This window comes from Diceros bicornis, chromosome 1 (genome assembly GCF_020826845.1).
Source record: "Diceros bicornis minor isolate mBicDic1 chromosome 1, mDicBic1.mat.cur, whole genome shotgun sequence".
In the NCBI taxonomy this organism is placed as follows: Eukaryota; Metazoa; Chordata; class Mammalia; order Perissodactyla; family Rhinocerotidae; genus Diceros; species Diceros bicornis.
Genome location: NC_080740.1, coordinates 73206246 through 73233661, shown reverse-complemented (window position 1 = coordinate 73233661; position 27416 = coordinate 73206246). Strand labels below are relative to the sequence as shown.

The 27416-nt window shown below is 41.7% G+C and overlaps 1 protein-coding gene across 1 annotated transcript in view; it reads right to left on the bottom strand.

The window, feature by feature from the left end:
• Nucleotides 1-968: 968 nt before the first annotated feature.
• Nucleotides 969-27416, bottom strand: part of ITK (IL2 inducible T cell kinase) — a 65314-nt gene continuing 38866 nt past the window's right edge. Inside the window, exons 8-17 of the mRNA XM_058544805.1 lie at nucleotides 25219-25273; nucleotides 15436-15518; nucleotides 13392-13525; nucleotides 12931-13005; nucleotides 11121-11292; nucleotides 10513-10729; nucleotides 9489-9553; nucleotides 9281-9399; nucleotides 6162-6319; nucleotides 969-2819 (exon numbers count right to left, since the gene is read on the bottom strand). Coding sequence (XP_058400788.1) covers nucleotides 2748-2819; nucleotides 6162-6319; nucleotides 9281-9399; nucleotides 9489-9553; nucleotides 10513-10729; nucleotides 11121-11292; nucleotides 12931-13005; nucleotides 13392-13525; nucleotides 15436-15518; nucleotides 25219-25273 — 1150 coding nt within the window. The 3' untranslated portion in view covers nucleotides 969-2747. The remainder of the gene's footprint in view (nucleotides 2820-6161; nucleotides 6320-9280; nucleotides 9400-9488; nucleotides 9554-10512; nucleotides 10730-11120; nucleotides 11293-12930; nucleotides 13006-13391; nucleotides 13526-15435; nucleotides 15519-25218; nucleotides 25274-27416) is intronic.

Sequence of the window (27416 nt, the reverse complement as noted above, 5' to 3'; positions counted from 1 at the left end):
CTGTAGCACTCAGCACAGCGGATCATAGGAAAGTCAGAAGTGTTTGATATTTACTTGTTGAACAATTGTTGTTGAAGGATATATAGTCTTTACTTGTCTGTGGAACATGAAACCATGTAACCATTTTTACTTAAGGAAAATTTTTGGTTATTTGACATTTGGATGAATATGGAACCTAGGCCATATATAACATTTTCATTAAAATATACAGCTTTATTTGCTACACCCAACCTTTAACTTTGTGTGCTTTACGAAGGGTAAAAGATATTTGTAACATTTTTATTGTGAACACTAGCAATGACTGTACACTAATAAATATTCCATCTATCCAAATATAAATACATAGTCTCAAAAGGTACAAAATGCAAAATCTATAAAATGCAACTAGAACCAAAACCTTGTATAAGGGAATTCCCTGTGACCACACGGCACCATTTTCAAAATGTGAGAGGAAAAAAAAAAAAACAGGCAGGAAGCCCATTTTTGAGGATAGGACACTGGGAGGGTAACTATCCACACGTGTTCAGTTATGGCCCTGATAAATCTGAGCTTGAACAAGGTAATACCATGTAAGGGGGATTTTCTAAACCAGAACACAGAAATCAGTCAATTCTGATGTTTTCCTTCCAGGCTGGATGTTCCAGAAATTATCTCTAATTAAGGGTTCCAAAAGAGAATGTACAGAATGCCAAAAAGTAAATAAGGATGATTTTGGATAAGTTGAGTAAGGTCATCTTCTGAATGACAGAGTTTTATCTTAAGGCTCCCAGTTTTACAATAATCATAGTTAAAAAGCTATACATCTGAAACTCCAGCCTGTCAAAATGTTACATGATCGAGAGAGAGCCAATTGCAACACCATCCAGTAATTCCTCTAAAAGTTTTACCTAAATACTGTGGGAAAATTAAATCTCTCTTACATCGGGGAATACCCTTCCCCACAGTGTTCAAGACTGCAGCCACTCAAAGTTGGAATGACAATTAAAGGAAGCATTTACGTTCTGCAGAAGAATCTTCTAAAGCTGCTTTGAAGCATAAATGGCTTCATGCAACATGACTCTGGTGGGTCGGGTGAATCAAAGGCTTAATTAACGGAGTAACTCCACAACCATTAACTCTGACCAAGGTGAGAATGCAGATGAAGAAAAAGAAGATCCTATTCCAAGTTGGAGGGCCACACCACCAACCACAGCTGTCTATGCAGGAGCAACATTTCTCGCTGGTGGTGCTGCATTGAAGTCTTTATTGGCTTGCTGTCTTGCCCTTCTGCTCTATTTATCTCCTCTGCAATCCCTGTCATCTCCAGTAGGGGGAAGTGTCGAGTAGGAATTAAAAAACTGCATTGGAGTCGGACAGTTGTAGGCTAGAATCCTGGCTCTATACTTCCCAACTCTGTTCCTTCTGGCAGGTGTCCTGGCTTTTTAAAGCCTCAGTTCCATCATCTGTAAAATGGGAATAATACTACTATCTCATGGGGTTGGCGTGAACTCAGGGTGAACTGAAATTCTGCAGGTAAGGCTTGTAGCTCGGTACATATTCACTTGGCATATTTAAGTGCTCAATCAACAGTAGGCTTCCTTGTGCATCTTTGAAGCACACCACTCAGTGCCTGACTCAGTTTCCATCCAGATGGTTTGAGCAAGAACAGACCCCTTGCTCCTCTCCTAGAATTTTGGGAGCCTTGAAAGTCTCAACCTTAAAGTTGCAGAACTCTAGGGCTCAAGAAGCTTCCATTTCTCTGCAAGGCCACACTGCCTAACATAGTGCTGCCCTCTGCTGATGAGGGTGGAATAGTGCAGAGAGGGGACTGATTCCTGGAGGCCAGAAAAAACGATGATGGCGTCCTCAGTCAGTCAGTGTTCAGAAGTACTCCTTCCTCCGAGGATGCCTGAAGAAGCATTCTGTGCAGAAGGGAGGCATAGTCACCTGCCTGGCTTGGTACTAACGGTGAGCATCAGAGTGACAAGAGTGTAAGGCCTTTCTTTGTACCAGCTGGTTCCCCACCATCAGATGCCCTCTTCCTGCCCAGACAGCATATACCCTCAGCTCCTACCACCGGATTGGAATTGTTCACCCAAGTCCATCATACTCCCTTCAAGGAGAGAGGTGGCAGTGTACTCTACGAGTAAAACCTCATAAAGCTGCATCTCAGAATATCCGGCCTCTGGGGTGAGCAGCCGTTCCATCATCCTCCGTGGCAGGAAGCTGTGGCTGACAGCATCTCAGCGCCAGAGCTCACTCTTTCTGACCTTCATTAGCTCACCAGTTCTCCTCCAAAAAGAGTCATGCTCCTCATTCCTCTTGCCCCATATCTTGGGATTCTGTATTGTCAGGCTAAGTAAAAAGTCCTTTGACCATAAACTTTAGATCCATGTTTAAAATAATAATAAAAATAATAATCTGGGGTCAAACCCCTGTCTCCCCCTTTTGCTAAGAAGAAGTGCAAGGAGTGTTGCCTGAAAGCTGTCAGATTGAGGTTTGTGCACCACACGAGATAAGAGGCTGGAGGGAGGGTAGAGACGTCGCCGCTGGTCTGGCCCCACTCCCTTTTCAGTGGCTGAGCCTCCTGCCTGTGGCCCGGTGCCAGCCTGTCAGGGTGCTGCCTCTGTGGCAGCTCAGGGACTGGGGCGACAGGCCAGCTGCCTCTGGGGTGTCCTGGGCTGGTGGCAGCTATTAATGCTCTATGGAGGGAGGACTTCCCTCCCCCATTCAGGATCTGCAGCCCGTGGCCTGGCACTGAGTCTCTGCTAAAGTCCAGATTCTGCGATTTCAGACAGTTGACTCAAGAGTCTGGAGAAGGGCGGCCGGTCTTCTGGTCTCTAGAGAGGGAAGAAAAGAGCTCTGTGAGTTTCTTATACCTGTATGTCATAGCTAAATCCAAAGCAAACCAGAATTTAATAGCAATACCCTCTGATGATTTTTAAATATGCTTCCATATATATTGTATTTGAGGCCATTATGTCTAGTTGTTAGCAGTAGCTTTTCCGGAATCATATGGCCTGCTTTTGAATCTCAGCTTTACCACTCATTAGCTATGTGACCTTGAGCAGGTTGCTTAACCCTTAGAACTTCAGTTTGTCATCTGTAAAATGGGGATAATAATAATCTACATCATAAGATTATTGTGAGAATTAAATAAAATCATGTATAAAAGTGCTTCATAAAATAAGTGCTATATAACACCAAAGAAAGAAAATATTTAGCTATAAATCCAACAAACTATGTACGGGATCTATATTTGGAAAAATATAAAATTCTAATGAAAGAAATCAAAGAAGATCTAAATAAATGGAGAATTAGTCCGTTTCATGGAAAGACTCTATATTGTTAAGATGTCAATTACTCCCAACTTGATCTATAGATTCAGCACAATCACAATAAAAATCCCAGCAAGCTATTTTGGAGATATTAACATACTGACTCTATAGTTTATATGGAAAGGCAAAAGACTCAGAATAGCCGACATAACACTGAAGTACAGGTCAGAGAACTGACACTACTTGACTTCATTACTTACTAAAAAGCTACAGTACTCAGACAGTGTGGTACTGGTGAAAGAATACACAAATAGACCAGTGGAACAGAATAGAGCCCAGAAATAAACTAATATAAATATAGTCAACTGATCTTTGACAAAGGAGCAAATTCAATAGAGAAAGGGTAATCTTTTCAACAAATGGTGCTGGAACAATTGGACATCCATAGGCAAAACAACGACTCTAGACACAGACCTTAAACCCTTCATAAAAATTAACTCCAAATGGATCATACGGGCCAGCGGTGGCCTAGTGGTTAAGTTCGGCGCCCTCCGCTTCAGCAGCCTGGGTTCAGTTCCCGGGAGTAGACCTACACCACTCCTCTGTCAGTGGCTGTGCTGTGGTGGTGGCTCATGTACAAAAAGAGGAAGATTGGCAGTGGATGCTAGCTCAGGGCGAATCTTCCTCAGCAAAAAAAAAAAAAAAAAAAAAGATCATAGACCTAAATGTAAAACGCAAACTATAGGACTTCTAGAAGATAAAACAAGGAAAAAATCTGGGTGACCTTAGGTTTGGCAATGAAGTTTTTAGATATAACACTGAAAGCACAATTCATGAAAGAAAAAAATTGATATTTGACTTTGTTAAAATTAAAAACTTCTGCTCTGCAAAAACACTGTTAATAAAATGAAAAGACAAGCCATAGGCCGGGAGAGAATTTTTTCAAAACACATATCTGATAAAGGACTTTTGTCTAAAATATACAAAGACCTCTTAAAACTCACAAATAACCCGATTAAAAAGTGGGCCAAAGATCTGAACAGACACCTTGTTAAAGAAGATATACAAATGGCACATAAACATATGAAAAGGTGCTCAACATCATATGTCATTAGGGAATATAAATTAAAACAACAATGAGATACCACTACACACCTATTAGAATGGCTAAAATCCAAAACCCTGACAACACTGAATGCTGATGAGGATGCAGAGCAGCAGGCGCTCTCAGGCAGAATGGTACAGCCATATTGGAAGACAATCTGGCAGATTCTTACAAAGCTAAAATAGTGTTATGAGATGATCCACTAGGAGCAATCAGACTCTTAGGTATTTGCCCCACTGAGCTGAAAATTTATATCCATATAAAAACCTGCAATAAACACCAATGTTTATAGCAGCTTTATTCATAATTGCCAAAAACTGGAAGCAATCAAGATCTCCTTCAGTAGGTGAATGGATAAACAAACTGTGGTATATCCATACAATGGAATATTATTCAGTGATAAAAAGAAATGAGCTGTCAAGCTATGAAAAGACATGGTAGAATCTTAAGGGCATAGTGCTAAGTGAAAGGAGCCAATCTGAAAAGGCTACACACTGTATGATTCCAACAATACGACATTCTGGAAAAGGCAAAACTTGGACCATGAAAAGATCAATAGTTGCCAGGGGTTTAGGGAGAAGGAAGAAGGGATAAATAGGTGAAGCACATGGATTTTAGGACAGTGACACTATGCTGTATGATGCAATAATGGCAGATACATGATATTATACATCTGTCAAAACTGATAGAACTATACAACACAAGGAGTGAACCTTAACGTAAATTATAAACTTTAGTTAATAACAATGTATCAGTAGTGGTTGATTAATTGTAATAAATATACCACACTAATGCAAAATGTTATTAATAGGGGAGGAGGGTGTATGGGAACTCACTGTACTATTTGCTCAATTTTTTTGTAAATCTAAAACTTCTAAACAATAAAGTCTATTAACTGAAAAAAATCAAAAAAAGTTAAAAAAAGAAAAAAATGCTAATTAAATGTCAGCTATCATTATTATTACTATTGTATTTAATCCTTGTGAAGTGGATTGGATTTGTTTTGTGCCCTTGTTTATGGCTTTATTGTTTGTTTCTCTGTTTCTGATCATAAAAGGTCTATGAACTTACAGATCAAGCACTGTTTAATTCTCTTACCAGTAAGAGAAAAGACGTTCAGAGACCTGTGCAAGGTTAATGACTAGGAAATGGTAAAGTTGAGACAAAATCCAAGTATCCTACACTTTTTCAATTCCACCATGTTACCCTTCAATGATCTGAATTCATATTAATTCTTTATTTCAGCAACTTTCAACTTTGGTTGACGTTTACAATGTTCTAACTCATCAAAGGATATCTAAGACTCATGCTAGCGTGACTCAAGGCACAGCCTCTAACCCAGACATGGGATAACTGAGACTTCTGGGGGGTACAGAGTCATTGGCTCCCCATTCTGAATTGTTGAATGAATAAAACGAACTTTAATTAACTCATTTTAATATTTTCACAGTACAAGTGAATTTCATGTTCGTTTAATGGTTTTGTGATGATACAGACGGATTTATTTCCTCACAAAATTGACATATTGACATAGACAGACCTCACCCTCTCTTCCTCTCTGACAGTATGCTTATGGTTTGTGACATTATGTAGCAAATCAAATAACATTTAAGGTCACTGCCAGCTCTTTTAGGAATGGGGAACCTCTCTGGTTAATAGATGCTCAAAATTACTTTCCTGCTAGTCTATTTTAGTCATCCCTGCTGCCTCATCCTCTAAGAGAGGTCCTTTCTCTAGGAAAGGGGGCAGACCCTGAAGTCATAGATTATAATGCAGGGGAAACCACTTCCTACACTGACCTCTTTCCAGCAATGATTCATGATCTGGTAGATGTGCGAGGAGGCTAGTCGGGGTTTGTATAACCGAAATCCGGTGCTGATGTCTTCCACCACCTCGGAGTTGCTTCTGTTTTCATATGGGATCTTGCCTTCACTGAAGACTTCCCACATCAGCACACCTATGGGAAATGGGGAGAGTAGCACAGCTAATAATCAAGTTCAAAAGTAGCAAACAAACCAACTTATGTCTAGAAATCACAGATTCCTTGGCATTAGGATTCAAGTCCCTACCTCTAGGAAGTACAATATCAAACCACCTGAGGTTTACTAGGCCTGTCCTGTTTCTAAAGAACTACGATTTCCCAACCTTCCTAGTGGTAAAGAACTTACAAGCTCAGCGCTTTGTTATATCTAATGCTACTATGAAAAGCTGCATGGGACGTGAACTCTGATGTCTGCACATGATGTAAATGAATGGAGTGAATCAGGTGTGCCATAGTAGGGACCAGTGAGGACTGTGGAAAACTGGAGGTCAAAAGTTCTGTCTTGAGAGGACGGCTGTGATTTGGCTCCAGTCAATGTATGGCACATGGGACTGAGCGCTCAGGATTGCCACATTCTGATTTTTAAAAAGAAGTCATAAATTGAGAGTTTTAAAATATAAACTCCATTTGATTTTTTTTTTTTTGCAGGGGAAGATTTGCCCTAAGCTAATATCTGTTGCCAGTCTTTCTCATTTTTTCCTTCCTTTTTTCCCCCTGCAAAGCTCCAGTACATAGTTGTGTATAGTTGTAAGTTCTTCTATGTGAGCCGCTGCCACCGCCTGGCTACTGACAGATGAGTGGTGTGGTTCTGCACCCAGGAACCAAACCCGGGCTGCTGAAGCAGAGCATGCCAAACTTTAACTGCTAGGCCATTGGGGCTGGCTCTCAATTTGATTTTTAAAAATACTGTTTAGACCAAGCAAAACACATCTGCAGGTTGTCCATTTTTGACCTCTGATTTAATCCCTTTTCTTCTTCTGCCCTCATGGAAATGTCATCCCTGGCTTTATTGTGTGCTAATATATTTATAGGATGTCAGAGTGGGAAGAGAGCTTGCAGATCACCTAATCCAGTAGTTTTCAAAGCATATTTCAGAGAACCTCAGGGCAGAGATTTCAAAAGGATGATCCCTAAACATCTGAGTAAAAATCACCTCAGATGTTTGTTCAAATGGCAGATCCTGGGCCCCAGCCCAGACCACCAGCTCAGAATTTCTGCTCAAACCTGGTTTGAAAACAATTGCTTTAATACAAACCTTGTAATGTATTGATGAGAAACTGAGTAAGGCCTATAGAGGTTACTTGACTTGCTCAACTAATTAGGGCAAAAACCTTAATGTGCACGACCAAGTCCAGTGGCCTTGAGGCAGGCATTGAGCTCTCAGTCCACCTGGGTTTCTATGTCTCCAGCTCACCACCCCGGATTCCTCACCCTTTCTTCATGGAACCCTTTCTATTATGCTTCCCTCAGTCAGTCTCATCTCCGGAATCTTCGAATGACACATCCTAGGCAGGGACGGACTTTAGCCCAATCCTCTAATTGTAAGATGCTACAGAAGATTCCCAGGTTGACAATCTGTGGCAGAATAAACCGCATTCAGAGTCAACAGGTGAATGTGTCAAGGTGGCCATGGCTGCAAATATCTCTTTATGGGACCCTGGCTTGGTGCCATGTGCCCAGCTGCATCACCCCTAGGGCTGCGCATCAGCCCTACCCTTCCTGGTTATATGCACTAGGGAAAGGAGAATCTTCTGAGAATGCTTCAGTGCAGATTTATTTCTTCCAAGTTCATTCTGTAACTTAAATTTGGCTAACAAAGTCATAGCGAGGCCTGTTGAAAAGGGGAGCTGTTTCAAGGAGCAGTTCAGACGAACTCATAATTAACAAACTGCTTGGTTATTGGAAATGGATATTTTAAAATGCTGGAGAAGACTCTAAAACTAGTTCTTCCCCTAAGAGATTTAATTAGTCAGCTTCTCCCCAGTTTCTACTACTAGTCACTACACTTGGCAAGCCTTTCCCTCATACTGAATGGCAAAATCAAACTCCAACTGATTCCTGTCCAAAGTATAATCCTTCTCGTAACCTAAATCAAAGAGGTTGGTATATTTTTGTGCATACTTTAGTATGAACAAACCATGGCTTAGGATGACATGGCAAATCCAGCAAGAATATTTAGTACTTGCTGCCGCACCAGCATCATTCATTCTGTCTTTCACTCATGTCCATCTGCACTCATTAGAAATTCCACTTCCTTATCACGGCCTGCTGACTTCACTGCCCACTGTTCTCCCACTAAGTCAGTACCCTTGTTTTCTTTGGACACACCAAGCTTTTGCACTTGCTGGTTCCTCTGTCAGGGACACTGTTCCCTGGATCTTTGAATGGGGACAGCTCCTTCTCATCATTCAGGTCTCTGCTCAAGAGCTACCTCCTCAGAGAGGCCTTCCCAGATCATGCTGTTTAAAATAGACCCTCCTTCCATCTCAGTCACTCTATATCCCATCACTGTTATGCTTTATTAATAGCACTTACTTATCACTACCTGACTTTATCTTATACACACACCCGTTAGCTTGTTTACATGATTGTTATCATCTGTTCTCTCTCTCTCCTCCTCTCCTAGAACACAGCTCCAAGAGAATAGGAGTCTTTTCTATTCTATACACCACTGCATTGTGAGCACCTAGATTAACCCCTGGCATATATAGTAGATGCTCAATAAATTGTTGTTGAATGAATGAGTAAAATACTTATTGAGGATTAAATGTGGGAATATAATGTTGGGAAAAACATGGTCCCTTTCGCCAAGGAACTCATTCTAATCTCCTGACTCTTCCAGCTTTAGACCTCACAGCAGCTATCACTAGAATCCTGTTTCCACTTTTATTTTTACCCCCCATTTCAAAGATCTCCAAGAACAAATACAATAATGAGGCCCTTCATACTTTTCAGAGCTGTTCTTACACATGGAGTCTTGGTGGGACACCCTCACCATCCAGTGTTCAGGGCAAGTAGGGTTGCCCGAATTTGACAAATAAAATCGCTGGCCCACAGTCCCAGATCGCGTGCATGTGGCACCAGAATGTCACTCACCAAATGACCACACATCCGACTTGCTGCTATAGCGACTGAAAGAAAAGACTTCTGGGGACGCCCACTTCACGGGGAATTTGGTGCCTGTGGAACTGGTGTATTGATCATCAAGGACGAACCTGGGAAGAGAGTGGAGGGAGAACGTCACAACGTTCTGGGGGACTGAGTCCCATTCCTGAGGCTTTGCCGGCACCACATCCCCTATTACCTTGTCATCCCGAAGTCGGACACCTTGATGACTTGGTTTTCTCCCACTAGACAATTTCGGGCAGCCTGGAGAGGAGACAGGTGAACAAAAGGGAAAGGAAAACTGTGGGTGGATAATCAGAAATCAAGGAGTCTCCTATAATCACTCCTTCGCTTTTCAGTGTGCTGTGGTACGAGGGCATTGACGACCTTTACAGACACTATTCAAGCTTCACTAGCGCCTGATGGAAGCTAGAAAGCTGAATGTGTGAGATCCTTGATCACAACAAGTAAGTTTGGTCTTTTCATTCCTGGGACCCTAATTAGAAGAGAAATCCATGGTGTTGTCTAACCAACATGCTCCAATGCAAGGTGATGTGATAGGATATGTTAAAATTAGGGATGACATGAAGAAACTGTCACCAATTTGACTAAAATAAGAATGATTTCAGGTTGCTAATCCTCTTAAAACAATTCCTCAATAGTGAGAGTGCCTGGTCCCCAGTTAACATCACAGAATGTTGCATCAGAAGAGCCCTTCGTAATAAAAGACTCCAGGGTGTCTCAGGTTTAATGTGCCCACAATCACAGGGGGGAGGTTTTAAAACAAATATTCATGAGCCCCAACCCTCAGAGATCCTAGGATGGTCTTTGGACCACCTCAGTGTGATTCTGGAAGATCCCTGGATGACACTTTGAGAAAAAGTGCGTTTGTCCATTTCCCTCATTTTACCAGGAAGAAACTGAGGCACAGAGAGGTTAAGAAGGAGAGGCCGTTAGCTTCATTTTGGAAGAATGTAAACTGAAACTCAGAAAGTGAAAGTCAGAGGGAGGGCTGGGATTAGAGCCCAGATCTGAGTCCTCACGAAGCACTTTCCTACCAGGATATCCCAGAGCGGGTGGAGGAAGGAAGAAGTTGAGAGGGGAAGGGAGATGGTCTGTGACTTATTGTTGATTAATGCATTCTCAGTCTTGGTAGCTCTACGTGTCAGTGGGACAAGCCCCTTCATCCTGGACCTGTAGGTGTTTGCCCCTCACCCTCTTACCAGGTCTCTGTGGATGACACACGCCTTTTCCAGGTAGGCCATGCCCTCACACACATCCAGGCACATGCCCAGCAAGGTCTCTGCAGCAAAGAGCCCCCGCTGGTTGCGCAGGTAATCTGACAGGCAGCCGTGTTCCATGAACTCAAACACAAGGCAGATAGGGGCCTGCTCCAGGCACACGCCATAGAGCTGGACCAGTTTGGGGTGAGAGAGTTTCCTGCAAGAAAAAGGCAAGGGTTGAGATGGTCTAGACTCAGCCTCCCCACACTTTATCCCTCCCTAAAACAAAAACGTGTCATTTGAACCTAGACCTGAAGGATGGCAGGGAGTCACTTGGCATGTGAGAACAAATAGAGGCCAGTGTGGCTGGCATGTCATGGACCCGAGGAGAAATGGGCAGGAGATGAGTTTGGAGAGCGTGCAGGGCCAGACCATGGTGAGTCTTATAGACCATGGTGAGGAGTTTGATTTTATTCTCCATGCCATAGGAAGCCACTGCTGGATTTGAGCAGGAAGGTTGCACAACATGGCATCAGAGTGGTATTTAAAGAACCAGCACAGAACATCCTTCCCAAGGCATCTTTGCATATCCTGTTTTGACCACTCACATCATGACTTCAGCCTCCTCTATGAAGTCCTCTTCCGACATAGCCCCTTCCTGAATGGTTTTGATGGCCACCTTGTCCTTGTTGAGCCAGTAGCCAAGATGCACCAGCCCAAACTGCCCGCTGCCAATCTCCTGCACAAAAGTGAGCTCCGAGGGATCGATCACCCATTTCCCTGGAAGAGAAGAGGGATTTGCAGGGTTGCTAAGCAGTAGATATGAGGTATAGGGCCCTACGTAGAATGTTAGCCTATTGTTACTATGTCCCAAAGAGGGCAAATGATACAAGCCCAAGACTTAGAACTACCACAGATAGATAAAATTATTTGTTTTTTCCAAATAATAACATAGGCTATGCATTTAACACCAGGAAAAATGTATGTGGGGGAGATAACATGGAAAGAGGAAGTAGGATGGCATTAATCAAGATATTAAAGAAAGTAAATGAAAGGGTTCTTGTAAGGTCCCAACCATTTTCTATACCTGATTGAAAAATTTTTATTGTCATTTTCCACATAGAGCAAATTTCATTTGAACTGATCATTCGTTCATTCATTTATCCATCAAGAGCACCCGCGATGTACACAGCACTCTGCTAGGCCTTAGCAGGGGTTGGGGGTAAGGAGGTGGATTCCGAGAGGACTGGTACAGAGATGCAAGCCAGCACAGCGTCTGGCACGTGGTAGGCTCTCAATAAATGTTCAATAAACGAATAAAAAGGATCTGAGTCTCAATTTTCATGCTGACAAAATGAGTGGGTTCATAAGACCATCTCTGAGATCCCATCCAGCACGGACTTGTTAGGATTCTACAGTTATTCTAATACCTTATTTTCATAAAGAGGCTAAAAAGGCATTTTCCTTTCCTGACATGTGGTCTAGTACCACAAACAGCTAGATTTCTACCTGTTTAAGGCAGAGACTCAACAGAAAACAGTACTGAGTGCCTACTGTGTGCTTGATATGGTGCTGGTTAGGGATGGAGAACCCGTGACAGTGTTTCTCAAAGTACTACCCTCTCACCACCTGTGTCAAAGGCACTTGTTTAAAACACAGACTCCAGGACCCCACTATCAGGTTTTGTCTTTTGGTACGTGTTGGAGAGGGCCCAGGGGTCAACATTTTTAATAAGCATCCCAGATGACTTTAATCACACTGAAGTTTGAGAACCACCAGTCTAGGAGATACACATTTACACCAGCCTTCTCAACCAGCACAGTTTGGACCAAGGGATGCAAATTCAAATGCCTTCAGGTCCCAGGCAGATAATTACAAGTGGGTAAAGCAGTTCCATAGGACAAGAAGGAATAGTAGGGCCTATGGCACTGGAGATGCACGCCCCGCCTAAGGTATTCAAAAAAAATTTAACACTATGTTATGCAGACAAACACTTCTGGATGCTGCCAGCTTACAGCCCTTGCAATGGACCCATAACCAATGAACTAGATGATGCAGAAGTTCTAGAAGATAGGTGGGAACAGAATGCTAAGGCATTGTTTTCTGATAACGTTTAGTAGAGTGCTCTGTACAAAGTAGGTGCTCAATAAACACTTTATTGATGAACTCATACCTAAAACCAACGGACATTGATCTGGCCTAGATAAATGTGCTCATATATACGCTTCTCTTACTCGCACACTTCGTAAACGTTCATTTGTGCACACCTTCTCCAGGTATACAGTGTACCTGTTTTAATGGTCATTTTAAGTCTGGAGAAGAGTTAGACTCAAGGAAGGTCCATTCAAAATTTGCCCCAGACCTTTAGGGACATGAGTTTTAGTGAAAATGCATAACATTCCGGAATGCCCTGCTCACCGTATCTCAGCCCTGCTGTGACTGGGGCTTTCTGCCTCCAGGAGCAAACTGGATACCGGAGTCTTGTGACCAGGCCTGGTTGATTAAAAAGAGAAAAGGGGAGATTAGAGCTTTACTGTAATAACCGTCCAAGTTAAATCACCAGGGAGAAATATAATCCAACGCAAAAGCTACTTTTGTTTTGAAAACAAATCCCAAAGCCCAATCACGGATATTACACCCTCCCTGGGGAGAGTCATAAACACAGGTAGGCAGGGGGTGAAATCTTATGATTTCAATAGCAGAATTTGCTAATAGAAAATATGTAATATAATAAAATATTTGGTATCCTTTTCTATTTGTATATTTAGTTATTGTTTATGGTCAGCCTGTCTGAGATGAAGAAACCAAGGTGGGTGATTATCATTTTTCTCCAGGGCTCCCTGCGAGGGTCCCCCTCTGGCCTGGTCCTTCTCACTCACCTCCTCCATTGTGCTGGTGATAATTGATGAGGAGAGGGATGGAGTCAAACACATACTTTTCAGCCACGTAATATCGCTTGGGGTTCTCGTTTGTTTCTTTGATGTGATAGTGCTTGATACAGGGGTTGTTCTCACTTAAACAAATAAAAATAATAAATGCAGTGATTATTAAGAAGCGATATTTAGACACAAAAATGTCGACTGGTATCAGATTCCTATTAGCTTTGATTTTTACCCTCTCACAAGGATGGCCAACGCATTTCAACTTGTGTGTCAGTCTTGACAGGTTGGCCCTGGGTGCTGTGTTAAGAAGGACTCTGAGGCTGCATCTGGACCCAGTTAGAATTAGTGCCGTAATGGATTGGTGATGTTTCCTCCACAATCACAAGATGGGGAGTAGTCTTGTATGTGCTACATGTCTGCCTTCCCTGCTCTAAGGATTTAATTAATAGTCAGCCTATTTAACGTAAAGAAGCATCTTGGGCCCCTTCCTACTTACTTGACTTTGTGCAGTGAAGAGTTAGCATAGCAGCCCTGACCGCCATCCTTAGACAGGCCTGCTTGCAAGGCTGGCCCTTGGCTGTTGTCTGAGAACTTGGATTTGGGGAGGGCTCTCACCATTCTCTAATCAATAAGGTGGCCCCCTGTGCCTAAATTGTTTATATCCACAATGCAGCTTATTCTCAATGTCTGCTTTTCTTCTGCAAGTCTGGAATTTTGCTCTGTGCCAGGCAGGGGGTGCCTACGTGACCAGCCCCCAGTGAAAACCTTGGGCACCGAGGCTCTCATGAGCTTCCCTGGTGGACACCATTTCACAGCTGTTGTCACAACCTGTTGCTGGAGGAATTAAGTGCATCCTGTGTGACTCCACTGGGAGAGGATTCTTGGAGGCCTGCATTTGGTTTCCTCTGGATTTTGCCCCCTGTGCCTTTTCCTTTGCTGATTTTGCTTTGCATCCTTTTGATGTAATAAGGCTTAGCCCTGAGTACAACTATATGCTGAGTCCTGTGAGTTCCTAGTGAATCATCAAACCTGGAGGTGGTCTCGGGGACCCCTGACACAGACTTTATTTCTCCTTCTTTCTCCATCATGCCTTATGGAGTTGCAGTCACTCTCCTCACTGTCTCCTGGCCATGGCAGAGGCGCGGCCCCTCTGTGATGTGCACTGTACTCTTTCCCATCCCCGGACAGCCCCCTTCCTCTTTGCCGCCTGTGGAAACCCTGCTCTTGCTCCGAGTCTTGCTCATGTCCTCCATTCTCCAACAAATAGTCCCTGAGGACACCTTAATTATTCATTTTTCTCTCTTCTCTTAATTCTTACTGGATTTTGGTCATTGCCAAACTGTTTAGTTCTTACTGATTTTCTAATTAGAAGAGAATGTGAGACCTGGAGAGGCCCTTAGACATCGTTTTACAGAGAAGGAGACTGAGGGTCAGAGAGGGGCAGACACGCAGTAAGGGTCTTGCGGTTGCCGGCTGGGGCATGCAAGTGGCTTGATTGCTTGAGCTCCACTGGCTCAGGGAGGCGCCATCAGCTCTTTGAGCCTCAGTCTTGTCTACGTGAAATGAGCACAGTAACACCTGCCTTCAGGGCTTATTAGGATTGGAAATGGTCTGTAAAATTTTGGCACAGAGTAAGGACTCAATAAATGGTAGGTAGCTTTATTAGCAGAGCCAGAACTAAAATTCGTATCTTCTTGCTTCCAGTCAGAATTATCTTTTCTCTTATTCTATGTATTAAATTATAAGCTCATCAAATACAGGGCCAGGTATCTTATTTCTTTAGAGCTCTGCACTCAGGGATGCTACCTGGGAAGAGACCCTGGCGTCTGGCCCTACTGCTGTCACTTTCCAGCTAAGTGACTTCAGTTATGTCCTTAATCTCCTTGGTCTTGGATTTCTCAGGAGGATCAGGGAAAACATACCATTTCTAGTGACCACTCTATCCTTTGCCCTCTCTGATGTTGCTGTGCATATCCCCTTCCTCCTCCGCCTCAGGACTGTCTGTCTCTTTCCAGTTTGCTGACCTGAGTTAGCACCATACCTTACAATGGCCTTGGTGAAAACAGACACGGTGTATGTTCCTGGAGTCCTGGAATCTCGCACCATGAAGGCTCCTTCTTTGCCCTGGAATGGTTAGAGAGAACGGAAGGTTAGTGACCCCAGGAAATCAGGCTCACGCATCCAGCTCCACTTTCCTGGGAAAGGAGGAAATACTGTAGGTCAGCTTGGCACAGAGCAGACTCTCAGCAATAATGGCTACCATTTCATTTCGTCATTCAACAGATATTTCTTGAGCTCCTACCATGGGTCAGGAACTGTTCTAGTGCTGTCTAAGCAGTGAATGAAGATGAACAGACACAAGGTCTGCCTTCTTGGAACTCACCACGTACCAGTCTCATTACAGATATTTTCCACCCCTAATCAAAACATTGCAATCTAGATGTTATCCTCCTCAACTTACCAACGAGGACACTGATTGCCAGAGAGCTTAAGTGACTTTCTCATGATCCACAACTAGTAAGTGGCAGACCTGGGATTTGAACCTTGAATGTGGCATGTGAGCAAAGGCCATGCTCATTCACCTACTCCATGACACCTCCATTCAACGAATGTCAGAAGCCACCTCTCCATTCCCCCACCTGAGCACAACACTTGCTGTCCTGGAAGCATCATCAGTTCCTGAATGGGAATATTATTTCTTAGGCCCTTTCCAGAGTGCTGATTTTGCTGCAGGGCCAAAGAAGAAAGAACAAGAAGCTCCTGGTTGCATGAGGGAAGTGGGGAGAAGGGAGTGCCTGGAGAATGTACCCTTCACCCCTCTTACAATTTTGCCAGCACTGATGAAATAAGCACGAGCAAATGGATACACCAGTTTATTCATTCCTGGTGGGAATTTTTAGATCTTAATTCTGTTTTGAGTACTTCACATGTAATACTCTGTTCCTATCCAGCTGTGACTCTGTGCTGGTAACATTTGCAAAACCTATTATTATGATACTTAGACATAGTGAGAGCCATAAATGAAGGCCAGAGGTAGACAGGAGCCTTGCGTGGAGGGCATATACTTATATGTATATGGAGCAAAGTATATACAATTTAGAACAACACAAGCCCCTCCATCCCCTAAGCCCAAAGGTGGGTTGTCTACACATAATAATAATAATACAAACAGATGGCCATGCTAATTGTTTGAATCCTAGAATCTCAGGGTTAGAAAGGACCTTATGAAGGTTATCTAACCCAGGGTTACCCCAACCTCAGCAATATTAACATTTTGGGCCCAGTAATTCTTTGTTGTGGGGGCTGTCCTATGCAATATAGGATGTTTACCAGCATTCCTGGCCTCTATTTACTGGATGCCAGACATTGTCAAGTATTCCCTGGGGGACAAAATCACCCCTGTTTGAGAACCACTGATCTGGCCCAACTCCCTAAACCCCTGTGTCCCAAATTGTTGATTATCACAATCACAGGCACAAACCAAGACAAAAAAACAACAATAAACCATGCTCCACCCCATACCTACACACTTAGAGTTTCCGGGATTGGGAGCCTGGTGCCTGAACTTTTTAAAAGCTTGCCATGCGATTCTTATAGACATCCAGGTTTGGTTTCCACTGACTCAACTGAAGGTGCAGCTCTTATTTATAACAGTCCTGACGAGTAGTCTCTTGTCTCTCGAAACAGTATTAACTGTTAGAAAGCTCATCCTCGCACAGAGACACAACCTGCTTCCTCTAACTTAGCCCTAAACCTGCAGGGGAGTGTGTGTGGGTTGGAGGACAATCAGCCCTTACGTCATTGTGCATTCTGGCCAAACCCATAGTTTACCACACAAACTTTGTGAAACACCCCAAACTCTTCTCATCTCTGGTGGGAGTTTCAAGACTCTATTTTGAAATTTGAGGGGGGTAGAGGGTGAGGAATTGGACAAAGGCAGTCAAAAGGTATAAACTTCCAATTATAAGATACATAAGTTCTGGGGATATAAAGTACAGCACGGTGACTACAGTTAACAGTACTATATGGTACATTTGAAAGTTGCTAAGATAGTATTTCTTAAAAGTTCTCATCACAGGAAAAAAATTTGTAACTATGTGTGGTGATGAATATTAACGAAACATTGTTTTAATCATTTCACAATATATACATATACCAAATCATTATGTTGTACACCTTAAACTTATACAATGTTATATGTCAATTATATCTCAATAAAACTGGGAAAAAAAAGAAATTTGAAACTAAGACCTGAATCTGCAGGTCTCTGCTGTTCCCCTGTGGCCTCCCTCTCCCAAGGCAGTGGGTTTGGGCTGCCTGAAAGTGGGGGAGAATTGAGGAAAATGCAGGAAGATACTACATTTCTTTTTGTAAGATGTCCTGAAACAGTCCTAGTATTCTGTCTTTGTATACACAGAGTTTACCTTAATAATTTTGTATTTCATGAATTTTTGTTATATTCAAGAAAATGAGTTATAAATCTTTTGGGGATAATAGTGCAATCTTGTGCCCACATTCTCCACATTGTGCTCTGTGCAGAATCTTGGACATGTGAGGACAGAGGAGAGCTAACCAAATGCTTATTTCTCTTTTCCCAGATATGAATGTAACTCGTTTATCCAGTGGAAATATTAAAGACCCTTTTAACTTTTGCTTACATATCATCCTTTAAAAAAACTGATTTTCCAAAAATTATATTTTTTCCCCCTTTCGGGTCAGTAGTTTATTTAATTTCTGAAGTAAAGATCTATGTGTCATCAAAAATCCAGATTAGTTCATGAGATTTTAAAATAGCTTTTGAGGCATAATTTACATACCACAAAATTTTCCCATTTTAAGTGTAAGGTTCGATGATTTTTTAGTAAATTTAAAAAGCTGTGAAACCATCACCACAATCTAATTTTAGAATATTTCCATCACTCCCAAAAGGTATTTGTCTTGTCTGTACCCCTGCCACCCTAATATGCTTTCTGTCTCTATAGGTTTGCCTATTCTAGACATTTAATACAAATAATATTATATGATACGTGGTCTTTTGTGACTGGCTTCTTTCACTTTGCATATTGTTTTCGAGGTTCACCCAAGTTGTAGCATGTGTCAGTACTTCGTTCTTTTTTATGGCTATACCGTATACCAGATATACCACATTTGTTTATCCATTCATCAGTGCATGGAGGTTTGTGTTGTTTCCACCTTTTGGCTACTGTGAATAGTGAATTTGTGTCTGGCTTATTTTGCTCAACATCATGTTTGTGATATTCATCCATGCATTACATGTAGCATAACTTGTCTTCAAAGTTTTTCCCCTTTTTCCAAATATTGAAACTTTTGCTCTTGCCTTATTGAAATGTGATAGGTTAAACTCAAGGCAGGAAGAAACAAAACCTCAGCAGAGGGAGACTTTATCTACATAGATAACTTATTCTAAAGGGGAAGAAACATAGACCAAAAAGACCAGAAATTTATCAACTGTTTGTGAAGAGGGGAGTGTAAATGTTCCTTCTATTTAATTAAGAAAGTTTTGTTTGCATTTCCACCAGCAATGTAGGAGGGTTCCCTTTTCTCCACATCCTCTTCAACACTTGTGATTTCTTATCTTTTTAATAATATGGAGATTTCTCAAAAAATTAAAGATAGAAATACCATTTGATCCAACTATTCCAATTCTGGGTATTTATCTAAAGAACATGAAAACACTAATTTGAAAAGATACATGCACCCTATGTTCATCGCAGGATTATTCACAATAGCCAAGACTTGGAAGCAACCCAAGTATCCATCAATGGATGAATGGATAAAGAAGATGTGGTATATATATACAATGGAATACTACTCAGCCATAAAAAAGACAGAATTGTGCCATTTGCAACAACACAGGTGGATCTCGAGGGTATTATGCTTAGCACAATAAATCAGAGAAAGACAAACATTGTATGATTTCACTCATATGCAGAAGATAAACAAGCGAACACATAGATAAGGAGAACAGATTGGTGGTTACTAGCGGGAAAGGGGGTGGGGAAAGGTCAAAAGGGGTAAAGAGACATATGTATGGTGACGGATGGCAACTAAACTTTTGGTGGTGAACATGATGTAGTCTATGCAGAAGCTGAAATATAATAATGTACACCTGAAATTTACACAATGTTCTAAGCCGATATGACCTCAATAAAATAATTTTTAAAAATGTTTTGTTGTTGTTATTCTTTCAAAGAAGTCATTTTTTTTTTTTTTGAAAAATATTTGTACTCAGAGGAGAACCCAACTGCTAACAAGAGCAAACATCCATAGACATCAGAAAAGAGAGAGGTATTGTTTGCAGGCAGCTCTGCCAGTCGTGGGAGTCTCAGAGCTCCTCCTCTGTTGCAGTCGGTCTAGGCGCCCTTCAGTGATGGTGACAGGAAACTCTGGTTTGAGGCTGAGGCAGCCTAGAGTTCTGAGGAAAATGAGGCATCCAGCATGTGCCTTACCACCTACTTCCTGCAAGGGGCTCAGAGGAAGTCACAACCACCAAGAACACTGGAGCCTAAAGGGTCTTTGCTCATATCACCACCAAGCAAGGTGGCACTGACCTGTGCAATGCAGTCAGAGGGGGCCCTTGTTCCCTTGGGATACATTCAAAGTCTCAGTTTACCTTTTACTACTTTATCTAGAAAAATAGAGAGCCACAATAGAAAAAAATCATGCCAAGGAGATGACATATATGGATGGGAAATATAGGGATAGGAGAATAGAATTTAACTCATATATTCCCTTATTAACTGTGTGTGCGTGTTTGTGTGTATGTGTGAAGAAGCATCCCTGCTCTGGTCCAGACTATGCCACTGATTCACACTCTGAACTCGGCCCCAGTTTACTCCCCTGTGACACAAAGTGGATGGACCTTATGTCCTTTAAAGGGAATTCTAACTCTAACAGCCTATAATTCTGTGAATTCCATATGTTTCCTGATTAAATGTCTGAGCTTCAGTTTCCTCATCTGTAAAATGAACTTTGTCAGGAGAATTAAAGTACATAGAACAGTTCCTGGAATATAATACCAGAACAAGGCGTACTAGAGCTATGATTAGCCACTATCATCACATGCTATGGTATGCCATCTGTTGGCAGTATTAACTACATTTTCTGCCTTCATCTGAGATGTGTTGATTGTGTTAGGAGTATATTTCTTCCTTTCTGTCCGTGTGATTTGAGGGTCATCTTACAGAAGATAATCTCAGCACATAGAGTAGGTTATTGTGAAAAAGACAAACTGATAATTAATAAAATTGTCATGCTGCATTGTACTTTTGTCTCTGACACATAGCCATTCTTCATTCTCGATGTGGTTCTTCTCTTGAAACAAACTCATTATTAAGTCAATATTGCATCCTTAACTAATGACATCTTAGAATCATGGAAATATGGTAAACCAATGCCTTAGATAAGGTTCCTGCTAGAAATTCAGATCATTCAGTGTGTGCGATGCTGTAAGGTATGGAGGACCTGCTTGCAAGGAATTTACCCTCTACCTAAATGGGTTAGGACAGAAGAGAAACCACTGAGGTCCAAGACAAAGTGAGAACAGTGCCACTAGAGAAGTAATGACATGGCACCCTAAGGGTTCAAAGGTGGGGAAAACCACATTTCAAGGCTAGGGAGAGGGAAAGCACGAGACCCTTCTTGAAGGAGGTGTTACAGGAAGAATTGATAGGACATGGTAGGAGCTGCTTTTCTGAGGTTCCCAAACTTGGGTAAGTACCAGAATCACCTGGGTGCCACCTCCAGAAGTTCTGATTGGTGAGGGCTAAAGTCCTGGAATTTGCACTTTTAAAAAGCTCCCCCAGGGGCTGGCGCCGTGGCTTAGCAGTTAAGTGCGCGCGCTCCGCTACTGGGGGCCCAGGTTCGGATCCAGGGCGCGCACTGACGCACCACTTGTCCGGCCATGCTGAGGCAGCGTCCCACACACAGAAACTAGGAGGATGTGCAACTATGACATACAACTATCTACTGGGGCTTTGGGGAGAAAAAGGGAAAAAAACGGAGGAGGATTGGCAATAGATGTTAGCTCAGGGCCGGTCTTCCTTAGCAAAAAGAGGAGGATTGGCATGGATCTTTTTGTGAGCTCATGGATCAGCTCAGGGCTCATCTTCCTCACAAAAAAAAAAAAAAAGCTCCCCCAATGATGCTCATGATTCAACCAGGTTCTCCTTAAGCATAGTTGTTAGTTTAAAAACATTTTTAAGCATTTGATGTATTCATTCATTCAACAAATATTTATTGAGCAACTGCTTTGTCACAGATATAGTTTGGGGTTCCTAGGTACAGCAGGAACAAGATAATGGGTTTATATTCTACTGGAGAAATATGTATGAGGCAGCAGATCAGAAGCTTTAGTTAATAGAAATGTGGGGCCGACCCAGTGGTGTAATGGTTGAGTTTGCACACTCTGCTTCAGTTGCTAGGGGTTCGCAGGTTTGGATCCTGGGCGCGGAACGGCACACCGCTTATCAAGCCATGCTGTGGCAGGCATCTCACACGTAAAATAGAGGAAGATGGGCACGGATGTTAGCCCAGGGCCAATCATCCTCAGCCAAAATAGGAGGATTGGTGACAGATGTTAGCTCAGGGCTAATCTTCCTCAACAACAACAACAACAACAACAACAACAACAAAAAAGTGAAGTCAACCCATTTTTCATTAACAAAAATGAATCAATCCGTCCCTTAAGGGTCCTATATTTGTTAGATAAGGAAACAATAAATACACCCATGAAACAATTCAACTATTGTTTCAAACAGCATACAACACAGGGACCCACTGAAGTTTGCCCTTATATTATCCAATGAGGCAAAGAGGATTTAGTAAAGTAGTTCAGAATATTAGTAATGAGGCATGTTTCAACTGCACTAGCAGGCAAAATGTATTTAAGTGCCTCTGAAGAACTGCTGTAAAACAGGAATCATCTTTAGCCAATCATTAATGTGGGCTGTCTTAAGTGCTCCACGGACAACACTGTATTAACCAATGTGTGATTGAAAAGAACAAACTATACTCGTTTAAACTCAGTATAATTCAGGTTTTTAATTAATTTTGTACTCCTCTCAATTAGTTCTCATTAGTCAAGTTTTACTATGTTATCCAATGACATAGGTTGGGGGAACTAGGTGCTGAGCTGGCTGCATACGCATTATAAGCTTGACTTGAAAAGATATAGGTTCCCAGGAACTGACTCTAGAGATTCTGATTCTGCAGGTCTGGGGTGGGGCCTGGGAATCTGTATTTTTAAAAGTTTCCCAGTGATTCTAATGTGTGGTCTATTGGGAACCACAGGAAACGATTAAGTGCTGAGCTGATGTGGAACCGAAGAGAAACCAGAGTCCGGTGATGACTCAGCTCCATTCCTCTTCCTCCGTGAAATCCTTCTACCTCTAGAGTCTTCTCTGAACTGCGAGACCGCTGGAAGGTGGCCTCATATGCTTGGCTTAGTTTAGATTACCCTCTAACGCTTTTCTCAGAGTTTGTCTTGTTTTCCAACGGAGTCTAAAGCTCATCAAAGGCAAAGATCCTGCCTCAAGCACCCCTAAGTGCTTAGTCCTGTGCTCAGCAAAACGGTAAATAAGGTATGCAGGTTTATAGTGAGAAATCCTAACGAAGGAAATGGTGCAGACATACCATAACTGAAATGGGTGCTAATTGAGACAGCCGACAGAATACAGACTGCCCGTTACGCATCCATCGCTGGGAAACGCCCCGAGTCTTCTGGGGAATCCGTAAACAGCTGAACTTGCTCTCTCTGATGAGAACCAGCTGCCCAAGGGCAGAGCATCTCACCTTGTCCTCTTTGCTAGCTGCCTGCTAACCAGCCACTTACCCAAAGAAGAAAAACAAAGTTCACTGCTTCTGAGTAGGACTGTGGGTTTTCCTTCTCCCCTCCGCTGTTCCTCTTACAGAAATTATATTTTTGTCTCTGATAGAATGAATCAATCTATTATCAATCACATTAATAATTAATTATATGCCTTTAAATTATTCGCTGACAATATCCATCAACTGTCCACCTTCCCATCACAGCCTTTCAGTCCCTTCCTGATGTCTTCCCAGGTCCCCTTCTCCAAGGCTCACCCTTAACCACTGTCCCAAATAATGGATGATGTGGGTGACTAATTGTCCCAGTTTGCCTAGGACTGAGGTGGGACAGAGAACTCTCAGTGTTAAAACTGGGACAGTCCCAGGCAAACCAGGATGAGTTGGTCACCTCAGCTTCATTCCGTGAAGGAGAGATGTGCACTTAAGGACAGGAAATACCTTCAAACCGTAACTGGAAAATGGTACATGGGGAAATGGCAGGAATAGGGTTGACATTTTGGCACAGGGAGACTAATGCTTCTATCAACTCATACCTATGGTTTACTGGTCTCACTGGTAAGGTTAGTGTTGGGCACTGGTCATTAATGTCGTCTGAATATTAGACTCACCTGGAGAGATTTTTCTCTAGATTACTAATGCCTGGAAAGAACCAACTAGAGATTCTGATTTAATTAAGCTGGGGGGAGGCCTGGCATTGGTAGTTTTTTATGTTTCTCAGGTGATTCTAATGTGCAGTCAGGCCTAAGAACCACTGCTCTAGACATGCATGCTGATAAATAATTAATTGCTCTGTGGAAGGCTTTCTCTGAATACCTCCATGCGTTTGGTTTCTCTGCTAGAGCGATAAATGTGCAATTTTCAGTGCTACTCAAAGTGTGATGTGCAGATGGGTGCCAGTTGACAAATTGTTACTGGTCCACTACCAGATGAAAAGAGAAATTAAGAGTAAGCATTTAGAAACTTTTCATAGCAATCAGAGTAATTTAACGTCTAACGAATCTAGTAATAATGAAAAAATTGGACTTGCATTTTTTGTCTTTGCTTCTTTTTTAGTTTTTTTAGTAACTCATTTTTATTGTATTTTAAAAAATAGAAATCTCTGACAAATTGGAAATTAAAAACCAACAACAAAAAGTGATCCATCACGGCAGATATTTTGAGCGGCACTGCCCTAGAATAACAAACGATTTTCTGGTCCAGGAAGAGAGGGTTCATCTTGGGCACCAATTAATCAATGGCAGCTGCCTGAAACACTGTGTGGAAACGGACGCCAAAGCTATGGACTATGATCAATTGTGTTGGCCATGGGACCAGGAGCAGAGAGTGGCAGTGTGAGTGCTGGGTAATTGTCATCCCTGATTGAGTCTAATATTCATCTTGTACTCACTGAGAAACTGAGGCTCAGAAAGAGGAAGAGATGTGCCCAAAGTGGCACACTGAGCTAGTGACAGAGCAGGGACCAGGCCCCAGTACTTTTCCCACCACACCATGCTTTCTCTCTTCTCATCCCTCTCTCCCTTAATCCTGACATCCCTGGGTAAGATTAGTCTTGCTACTCATGCTGCATGGATCTCGAGAACTTTTGCATGAAAAATAAGTCAAAACAAGTGGTATATTTCCTCTGGACCCACTGCCCAACCAGGCAGAATCTGAGTGACAGCCACCCCTACCTTGCCAGAGAAACAGGCAAGGAAGACCAGTCCTGATGGCTCCCCAGGGTCAGCCACCACAGCCAGAAAGAACACCACACCTGTGGTGACAGTTGCATGTCAATATCAAGGTCTCTGAGCCTCCCCAGATTTCTTATCCTGTTGTATGCTAGTCCTGTAAATCCCAAGAATATTTTTACCAGACATGAAAACCACTGTTAATCCAATATATCAACTCATTGCATTGGCATAAACCACAGTATGGCTGGAAAAAACAGCACAATTCACTTATTTTAAGTCAAAAGGCAGGTTTTAAAGAGACTTACTGTGTCCAAAAGAAGTTTTTCAGCTTTGTCTCGGCTGATACTCTTATTGTACCACCTGAAAGCAGGGAAAGTCATATGTCAATGATATTTTTAAAAACTTTATTATAAAAAATAAAATGTAAAATTTTATTTTTATAATAAAATCTGAGATCCAATCTGGTGAAGAAACTTGCCCAAGGTCATATTTTATTATTTTATTATTATTTATTATTTTAGTATTTACTTATAAAAGATAATTAATGCCAGAAAATGATTTGGTAATTTTCTGTTTCTACCAGTGCTTCAAACTAAAACCAAAGGCATGAACCATGGCCAGGTAACAAAATGTTTAACTGCAAGGGGATAAATGATCAGAATTGGTAAAACATTGATAATTGTTGAAGCTGGGTTTTGGGTACATGTAGGTTCATTATACTCTTCTCTCTACTTTTGTGCATGTTGGAAATTTTCCATAATAAAATTTTAGAAAAAATTTATCTTCTCCATTTTATAAGTCAGTGGGTAGTTACAACAAGGATGATGTTAGGGCAGCTATAAAAATTTAATACAAATTTGAAAGTGCAGAAAATATCCTTCAAAAACAATTGCAGTATTTTCCTCTTTAACAGTGGCTTTCAAAATCTTCTGCAAAGAAATTACATTATTTTTATAATTTTGGTGTCTGAAGAAAAAACAACTAAAAAGTGGTAAAGAAGAATGTGAGTGATTTTTAGAGATGAAGTTTCTGGATATTGTTGTTACCACTTGAGCCTCATCCTGGCCTCCCTGGCCACTCATCAGGTGAGAGGAGATAGAACCATCATCAGTTAACAACCAATTTCGGAAATTAATAAACCCAGGAGGAGAGAAGTTCTGGGTGGGGAAGCAATACCACTTATCAAACTTGTTTGGCTACTTGAGAGTAGCCATGAATAAGCGAGTTAGTGGATCCACCTGAGCTTCTGAATATCATACAACTGAATGGTACTTCACACCTCAACAGGCTCTTAGAGCTTCTCTAGTTGAGGGCTGGCAAATATGCTCATTTCATGTGCAAATTCTGATCAATCAGTAATGGCTGCCTAGAGCTGTGTGTCTAGGCTCAGTGGGTAAGTATGTTACTATCTAAGAGTAATGTCCTCCGTGAGTCCAGGCATGGGGAGGGAATGCCAGCAAGAGTGCCATATTTGCTTCCTTCATCTTGTCTGACTCTTCATTTTAAGGAAAAGAGATCTGAGATCCAACCTGGCGAGGAAATTTGCCCCTAAACCAAGGCAGGAGACCCGAAGCCAATCAATGGCTATGGGTTTACCAACCCATGATTATGTTTCCAGGTGGTACATTTTTGAGTTCTTATTGTAGATAGTACCTGAAACTAGACAATATTAAGTTCAAGGATAAAAAGTCATCATATTGGGTATTTTTCATATACCTAGATATATACCATCTGAATGTTTGTGAGTCGTTTTATATTCTAGCCAAGATTCCATATCTGAAAAACGCAAACTGACAGTGCACAGAATAAATAGGGCTCACAGACTGTTTTATTTGTATGGTATAGTGTTTTATTTTAAAAATTACTTAAAATACCTTCGGGAGGGGGAATATAGTTTTTTTTTTTTTTTTGCCCCAGGCTTCACCATTCCCTATTGCTTTATACTCTGTTGAAATTTTAAGTTTGCCCCCTCTATCATAAATGAAGAGATTCTGATTAAAAGCAAAAACAAACAAACAATACTTCTTAGCCTAGCGATCATTTGAAATAAGTGCCTATTTTTTCTGAAGGCATTGACCATAAAAAAATAAAAGAATTTTATTTTATTTAAGCAAATCTCATATACGTTTCATTGGGGCTCAACTGTTCTTGGAACTGATGACTCTTCTGTCAGCTGAGGGAGGGGCTACTCTCACATATTTGATCAAAACAAGTCTCAGGTTAAGAGACTCTTCAGAAAACGGTAGCCCTTCACTACAGAATCTACGAGCATTTCAGCAACAAATAACTTGACCCCATTTGAACTAATAAGAACCCAGATGAATTAATAGAAGGCTTCATTAGCTAGTATTCTTCCACCCTGGTATCTTATAGTTGGTAAAGACTTAAAAATTTTTTATTTTTAAATAATTTCAAATTTACAGAAAAGCTGTAAAATACTATAAAACAACTCCCATATACCCTTCACCCAGATGAACCAATTGCTGACATTTTACACATTTGC